The sequence below is a fragment of the Diaphorina citri genome, unplaced genomic scaffold (genome assembly GCF_000475195.1).
Source record: "Diaphorina citri unplaced genomic scaffold, Diaci psyllid genome assembly version 1.1 scaffold2025, whole genome shotgun sequence".
Classification (NCBI taxonomy): Eukaryota; Metazoa; Arthropoda; class Insecta; order Hemiptera; family Psyllidae; genus Diaphorina; species Diaphorina citri.
Genome location: NW_007379451.1, coordinates 7,502 through 16,424, shown reverse-complemented (window position 1 = coordinate 16,424; position 8,923 = coordinate 7,502). Strand labels below are relative to the sequence as shown.

Genomic DNA, 8,923 nt, shown 5'->3' with positions numbered 1-8,923 from the left:
AGCTTTTACAAATGTCCTTCTCGAAATGACGCTACTAAGTTTTTATGTAGTTACGGGCCTTGATCCACAGTTTCCCAGATTACGAGTCCAACGTTCTACTCTTTATTCTTAACCATACGGATGGTTCGGTTCGTTATACATAATTGGTTGAAGGCAAAAACCCTCTTTTGCAAGGTCAAGGTCCAGCCCTGTCCACTATTATCTCTCAAGTCTAGGCACGGTTATGCTCCAGGACTTTACGACCTCGTTCCGAAATAAGTCCTTCTGCAAGATGCCTTATTAGATAAATGGTAAACTTTTTACTTTCTAGGTATATTTTTGTTCAAGTTGTATTCTTAGGGGAAGAGGAGGAGGAGGAGGAGGAGGAGGAAGAAGAAATAGTAAAAGTATGTGTGTAGAGCTGTAGAGAAAGAAATTTTATGTTGCTTTCCGGCTTATCATTTTCGGGAGGGAAGAAAGCAGAGCCTAAAGGACTGATGGGGGATAAACGGCCATATCAAAATTCCCAGAGTAGATATAGTTATCGCAAATGAAATGGACAAGAGAGCTTTTTATGTCGTTATATTTTAATAGTGTACAAAAGGGGAATATTTGTTTTATTTTTACACAAGAGTCTTTTTACAACATTCTAAGAAGAAGTAAAAAATAAAAGTGGAGCCAGTGCTGTCAGTTTTAGTTTCCCCTCACCAATTTTGAATGTAGGTATATTTTGACTTAATTTTATCAAGATCACGTAACGTCGCCTTTATTCACTGGAACTCAGAATTGGCAAGTGAAACACATAGAAGGAACTACTGGAAAATTCACTAGCGCCAACTCCTAAAAGAAATCACTATGCGGCTGACAGAGCAAGTTCTTACCTAACCTAAATAGTTCCTCCCATCTGCGGAATGCTGGGGTGGGTTATTCAACATAAATTCTCCACTGGAGGTACACGGTGGAGGGTTGTTGGTAGAAGACATGAACTCATGAGTGTAATTCCGATGCAACAGACCCATGGATGCTTCAAAGAGGACATCGTTGATTGCCTTCTCCGCCAGGAGTCGTTGGTGTGGTTCTAGCATTTCTAACTTCTCCCCCCAGGCTCGCGCGATGGTCGGTATTCCTCGAGGTGAGCTTTCGATCTGCGAGCATGTCCTCTCTAGGAGATTGTTGAGTTTGGCAACACGATTCACCTTGGTGAATTTCTTGCGAGGGGGTTCAGGGGAAGGTGACCTTGAGAGAAGATACTGATCAGAGAAGTAGTTGGGAGCCTCACTCTCGACACTCGGGGTCTGTCCTGTGGTTGACTGAATGCAGACCTGAAACAGGGACAATGTTCATGTAAAACATTTACCCTACTTCATACTACCTATTTCAATCATAAAGTCAATTCAAAATAACCTTATTTGTCATCCTCTTCCTCTAACTACTCTTAGTTCGATAGACAAGAAACCAATATCTACAGGACAAAGTTCCACTCAAAGGTTTTTAAACTTTTGGTCTCGCGGCACCCCTTTTCAATAGAAAACCTTTCGAACCAAACTATTTTAGATCTGCAGGAAGGTTTGTGCAATAAAGGGCTAACATCACTTACGTCCAGTGGTAGCAATCCTTTTCCAAGCTGCTCGCTTCCAGACTCCTCATCCCCTTCACTTTCCAGACTATCCAGGAACTTGAGTGCGTGAAACACCCAGGACGTTGGTCTGTACACTTCTCCTCCGCTCTGTTTCGTCTCCTCTATCCTCCTCAGATCCTTGCGGTAGTTACTCCGCAGCGTGTTGATCTTCCGGCGCACGTCGTCTTGCGTTGCTCCCGGCTTAATCTTCACGTATATCTGTTGCAGCATAGCGAGTGCCGCTTTGCGCTCCGGCTTCTTCGAGTAGTGTGGATGTGATGGGTTCCACAGACATGGGAGAGACTCGTACGTTGTAATGAACGCACGCAACGCATTGTCACTGTCATACTCGATTTTGACCTCGCGCTCCAAAGGAAACGTAGATCTGTCCTCTTCCATGTCTGAACTCACACTGAAGTACTGAAGTAATGATACGATGAACTGATGAAATAGTTCTCGTGCGCATCATTACTGCACATCAGTATAATATTGACTCAGCTCTATCTCTATCAAGCAGAGCGGTATTTACCTCGCCGATTGTGTTTGAATATTCTATCAATAGTATTCCATATTAACATTATCATTAGAACATTCAGCATTTTCTAACAGCATATTTCCAGCATCCTACTTTCAGTAAATCAGGAAACCTATTCTTACAGCAAGAAGATTTTTTTTTCCTTTCTTTGAAAAGTCACAATGGAAACGTATTTCATTCATGTTCCAAGAATATATAGCTTTTGTACCCCCCCTTCTCTCCCACTCTCTCCCTTTCCCTCTTTCTCTCTCCATCTCGCTTTATCCTGTTCTTTATTTACATATGTATTATGTACGTATTAGGTTCCTATTTGTATGAATACGGCTCCTTTGTGTTTAAAATTCCCTTTCTCTCCCTTCTTCAGCTTTCCTCTGGTCTCTCGAAATCCCCTTGTTCCCTTCCACTCATCCTTTCCTCTTTCATCTCTACTAGTTCTCCTTTGTTCGTAATTCTCTTCCATGTTCGTAATTTTCTTCCGCATTTTTGATATACTGTGTATATTATTTTCCATTCTAATAACTTCATTGTTAGATTTTTTTGAACTTTATTTACATATGTATTATGTACGTATTAGGTTCCTATTTGTATGAATACGGCTCCTTTGTGTTTAAAATTCCCTTTCTCTCCCTTCTCCAGCTTTCCTCTGGTCTCTCGAAATCCCCTTTCCCTTCCACTCATCCTATCCTCTTTCATCTCTACTAGTTCTCCTTTGTTCGTAATTCTCTTCCATGTTCGTAATTTTCTTCCACATTTTTGATATACTATGTATATTATTTTCCATTCTAATAACTTCATTGTTGGATTTTTTTTACCGACTCTCAGTCGACCGTTGTATCGACTGACCCGTTAACATGCGTCACTTACCAGTCGACTACATCGATCGACATGGCGTAGACGTACCTTTACAACTCCCCAACTTGAAATTACTCCAACTTTACAGCTGCTATAGCTACATAGGTCCTTAGGTATTGTAGTGATTCTGACTCCTCAGCTGATAATCATATGTATGTAGCTGCTATCTATGTTGTTATTAGGTATAGCGATCCTAACTACTGTACAGCTGATGGCGCTACCTAAGTGCAATTCTATTATAGAAATTCTAACTTCTCAACAGCTGATACCACCGATAGTAGAGATGGTAACAATACAGCAAATTTGTACACAATAGACGTTAGCGAGCACAATACGGCAGTCAAAGTGAAAGTAAAAACAAACCAAGTTCGTTGACTTTACCACCAAGATGAGGCAATACCCATGGCCAGCTGTTCTGCCAAATCATTTGACTATAATTTTCTCTGCTAAAGTGGCAGGCTTATTACTAGCTATTATATCGGAGTTCGTTTATCGAAGAGTTTTACCGAAGGAGGACCCAATACGAAAATCGAGTTTTGTATTAACTCTGTGGTTGATAAAGAAAGCTATTATCCATAAGTTATACATATTTCTGGACATGGTCTTCACTTGACTGGAGTGGTAAAGACCATGTCCAGAAATATGTATGATATTGTACTTGACCATTATCTCAAACTAAACAAAATCCATAAGTTATTTAGTTAGAATTTTCTTTATACACACATCCTTGCGTATGGAGCTACCCAATGTATTTCACACCACACTCATTCGAAAGTTCCATGAGAAAGCATAGACGTTAGCGAGCACAATACGGCAGTCAAAGTGAAAGTAAAAACAAACCAAGTTCGTTGACTTTACCACCAAGATGAGGCAATACCAATGGCCAGCTGTTCTGCCAAATCATTTGACTATAATTTTCTCTGCTAAAGTGGCAGGCTTATTACTAGCTATTATATATCGGAGTTCGTTTATCGAAGAGTTTTACCGAAGGAGGACCCAATATACGAAAATCGAGTTTTGTATTAACTCCGTGGTTGATAAAGAAAGCTATTATCCGTAAGTTCTTTAGTTAGAATTTTCTTTATACACACATCCTTGCGTATGGAGCTACTCAATGTATTTCACACCACACTCACTCGAAAGTTCCATGAGAAAGCACCGAAGATTAATAGGGAAAAGTTTGCGCCCTGAGAAAATTACAGAAGGGGAAGTAGAACTTACGGAACTTGCTGACTTTGTGCTTTCCACATGGGTGGTTCAATTTGATTGTGACCAGTGATAAACATGGTGTCGGGTTCCGGTGTTTTGATTTTAGCACATCAATATTATTATGATCATCATCAGTAACATGAGTACCACTAGCATCAACATTTAGTACATCATCGATATAACCATCAATATTATTAACATAATCATCAATAATAACATGTGCATCATCAATAGCATCAGCAACTTGATCAATCTCTGCCATTTCCATGGCCGTGGGTTTTCTAGCAGGCTGCTTCTCATTTGATGCTGAAACTGTTAATGTTTCGTAACCATGTTGATAATGTTTGTTTGTTCACTGAGTCCAAGAATCGTGTAATTCTTTTAGTTTTTGATACTTGGGTTTTATATGCCATTAACCACACGGATGGTATGGTCTTTGATTTCCAAGTTCTGAATATGCACAGGGAAACATGTTCTCGAATAAAATGCATGCTTGTATTGCTTGTTCTTTTTTAGTGCCCATCATCCTAAAGTTGGTTGTAAGATCATTGCCTTTTCTATTGACGGGTTACATAGAGAAACTTGGAGACTAGAGATCTGTTCTACGAATCACCTAATAAAATTAAAGAGGTATCTAATCCAACTTGAGATGGCAGAGCCAATAGATGTTGGCAGCAGTACCTCGCTGGATATGACTATTATTTGAGTATGACTGTACTCAGTCATTCAGAGCTCAATTTTCTATTTCATTCGCCCATTTTCAAAATGGTGACACACGAAAACCTATGAGTTACCTTGTAAACGAATCACCTAATAAAATTAAAGAGGTATCTAATCCAACTTGAGATGGCAGAGCCAATAGATGTTGGCAGCAGTACCTCGCTGGATACGACTATTATTTGAGTATGACTGTACTCAGTCATTCAGAGCTCAATTTTCTATTTCATTTGCCCATTTTCAAAATGGTAACACACGAAAACCTATGAGTTACCTTGTAGATGTGGAGGAGGCTTTTAACTTTCTTAAGAAATTTGTATGAAACGAGTTGATTGATTGTATGAAACTAGTTGATGGTTGATTGAGTGGGAGTTTTGTTTAGAACATTGTGTGACAAGTCCTCGGCCTATCACGAAAGTTAAATAACGACTGACCTGCTCGAGTTTTTGGATGAGTGACGAACATTCAGCATTTTCTAACAGCATATTTCCAGCATCCTACTTTCAGTAAATCAGGAAACCTATTCTTACAGCAAGAAGATTTTTTTTCCTTTCTTTGAAAAGTCACAATGGAAACGTATTTCATTCATGTTCCAAGAATATATAGCTTTTGTACCCCCCCTTCTCTCCCACTCTCTCCCTTTCCCTCTTTCTCTCTCCATCTCGCTTTATCCTGTTCTTTATTTACATATGTATTATGTACGTATTAGGTTCCTATTTGTATGAATACGGCTCCTTTGTGTTTAAAATTCCCTTTCTCTCCCTTCTCCAGCTTTCCTCTGGTCTCTCGAAATCCCCTTTCCCTTCCACTCATCCTATCCTCTTTCATCTCTACTAGTTCTCCTTTGTTCGTAATTCTCTTCCATGTTCGTAATTTTCTTCCGCATTTTTGATATACTGTGTATATTATTTTCCATTCTAATAACTTCATTGTTAGATTTTTTTGAACTGACTCTCAGTCGACCGTTGTATCGACTGACCCGTTAACATGCGTCACTTACCAGTCGACTACATCGATCGACATGGCGTAGACGTACCTTTACAACTCCCCAACTTGAAATTACTCTAACTTTACAGCTGCTATAGCTACATAGGTCCTTAGGTATTGTAGTGATTCTGACTCCTCAGCTGATATACATATGTATGTAGCTGCTATCTATGTTGTTATTCGGTATAGCGATCCTAACTACTGTACAGCTGATGGAGCTACCTAAGTGCAATTCTATTATAGAAATTCTAACTTCTCAACAGCTGATACCACCGATAGTAGAGATGGTAACAATACAGCAAATTTGTACACAATAGACGTTAGCGAGCACAATACGGCAGTCAAAGTGAAAGTAAAAACAAACCAAGTTCGTTGACTTTACCACCAAGATGAGGCAATACCCATGGCCAGCTGTTCTGCCAAATCATTTGACTATAATTTTCTCTGCTAAAGTGGCAGGCTTATTACTAGCTATTATATCGGAGTTCGTTTATCGAAGAGTTTTACCGAAGGAGGACCCAATACGAAAATCGAGTTTTGTATTAACTCTGTGGTTGATAAAGAAAGCTATTATCCATAAGTTATACATATTTCTGGACATGGTCTTCACTTGACTGGAGTGGTAAAGACCATGTCCAGAAATATGTATGATATTGTACTTGACCATTATCTCAAACTAAACAAAATCCATAAGTTATTTAGTTAGAATTTTCTTTATACACACATCCTTGCGTATGGAGCTACCCAATGTATTTCACACCACACTCATTCGAAAGTTCCATGAGAAAGCACACCGAAGATTAATAGGGAAAAGTTTGCGCCCTGAGAAAATTATAGAAGGGGAAGTAGAACTTACGGAACTTGCTGACTTTGTGCTTTCCACATGGCTCTGAGGCAGAAAGTTTTCCAAGATAGTTTTCTTTTCTGGGCAACGGGCCATCTGGTGAACATAATGAATATGTCAAGACTGTAAATCCAGAAATCCAGAGGTGATGCTTTTGTACAATAAGATTCGTTAGTTGTTCATCGAACTTGGTGAATGACTTCCGAAGTTCGACTACCATAAAGCAGTATCTACTCTATGGTGGATCCACATCGGTTCCTCGAAAATCCTTTGATCTTACCTTCGTTAGATGGATTCCAGTAATTCCAGTTCCAGCCAATATCGATCTTTTTCAGTCGGCTCGACTGTAGTGTAATGCACCTTTACAGAAGCAGATACAAACGACCCCTTTACTATTCCCAAGCAGAATCTGTACTCTATGTCGGACATTGACCGAACTGATACCTTGGCCAAGGCATAGGCTAAAGCCTTGGGCTTGACGTGATAAATCACCTAGATCGTTGCATTGAATCGCGCCTTTGTAAAGGTGTACTCCTTACTATGACGGTTGTAGTCGGATAGGATACATTGACCTTTGGGTCCTCCAGACACCGCCCGGGGCCAACGTGCTAAGGATCAATAGCCCCTGTCATTCAGGCGCACAGTTTCATTATTTAAATCAGGTCAACGGCACTTCAAAGGTTGAAAAGTCTGAAGAATTCTCCTTTAACTATTCAACATTACGTATGCATTCGTCTGTGGTATTTATCAGGTCAACGGCACTTCAAAGGTTGAAAAGTCTGAAGAATTCTCCTTTAACGATTCAACATTACGTGTGCATTCGTCTGTGGTATTCTAGAAGTCAGAGGGACTATAATTCATTCACATTTCACGTAGAGAAATAATAAATAATAGATTGCCGCTCAAGAAAAAGGGCTTATCATCCTTTTCTTTCTCTCAAAAATTAGGTTTTTATTTTCATTCTGGAAATCCTTACAGGTTTTCTGGACAAAATTTGCACCACCATTTTCGTGTTCCTGGTAGAAAGACCTTTAATTTGATATATAGGTCGACCAGGTTTGGATAGGTCCTTCTATGGGGACAGACAGACCGACAGACAGACAGACAGACAGACCGACCGACAGACGACACCGAAGCGAATATAATAGTCCGTCCACTATACCTTTTATTATTAGTAATAATAAAGGAAGGACGGACTAAAAAGGGCTTATCATCCTTTCTTTCTCTCAAAAATTAGGTTTTTATTTTCATTCTGGAAATCCTTACACATACCAGTTTTCTACAGTTAGTGCAAACTCTTTGAAGATACATATTCCTAAAAATTGCAAAATTCAGAAAACAGGAGATTTCACCTCATTCAGAAAGTTGATCTTCATAATATTATGTAGAATCTCATACCCCTACAATATCCAACTTCTGAAAAGTTTGTAAATAGTTGTTGGGCGGTGTTGTTTCATCAGGGACGATATTGGTAATTCATTCATATAGGTAGATTAAATAGATAGATTATAATATCCTATTACGCTCAACTCTTAATGGCAGGGAAAATTGAGGAAAATGCGAGAATAGATAATGCGGGGTTCCAACATGCGATGTGCAATGTCAAACGGAATTGAATGATTCGGACTGTGGTTTCCGATTTAGAAGATAAATAGGTAGCTGAAGTACAGATAGCTAAATATCTGATGTATAGATAGTACTAGCTGAATAAGATTTAAGGTATCCTTTGTTATGGTCAATTTTCAAACTACATAATTATCTGATCTACATTTGCAAATCCAACATAATGGGTAGGTACATTATATTAACAAGGCCCCTTCCAATCATCCTATATTCTGCCTGGGTTTAGATGAGTTTAGGTTATGGCCTCTAAGCACTGGATTTGGGTGAGTTCTTTTTATGTAAATAATGTACAAAACATGTTCACAACAACACTCTCCGACTAATAAAATTATAACCAATCTAAACCATGAATCATGTACGTCCGGATCTCCATGATGTGTTTATTTACTGTTGTCCAGAATTTTGTTTAAATTAAAACACAAAAACCTAACGAAAATGTATAATTAAAACATTCTCTCGGGGAACGCCGATGATATCTGAATTTTTTATTTCAACTTGTAAGATTTTTAATAACGACTATTAGGCATGCTAATGTCAGGCTATGAATAGGCTGGCAATG

At 39.0% G+C, this 8,923-nt stretch overlaps 1 protein-coding gene across 1 annotated transcript; it reads right to left on the bottom strand.

Annotated features, from left to right (window-relative positions):
• Positions 1–723: 723 nt before the first annotated feature.
• LOC103517978 lies at positions 724–1,998 on the bottom strand. The gene is made up of 2 exons (XM_026829890.1): positions 1,577–1,998; positions 724–1,301 (listed from the first exon to the last, which is right to left on the bottom strand). Exons 1-2 carry the CDS (start codon positions 1,994–1,996, stop codon positions 861–863), a joined length of 861 nt encoding a protein of 286 aa, XP_026685691.1. The 5' UTR covers positions 1,997–1,998; the 3' UTR covers positions 724–860.
• Positions 1,999–8,923: the final 6,925 nt, after the last annotated feature.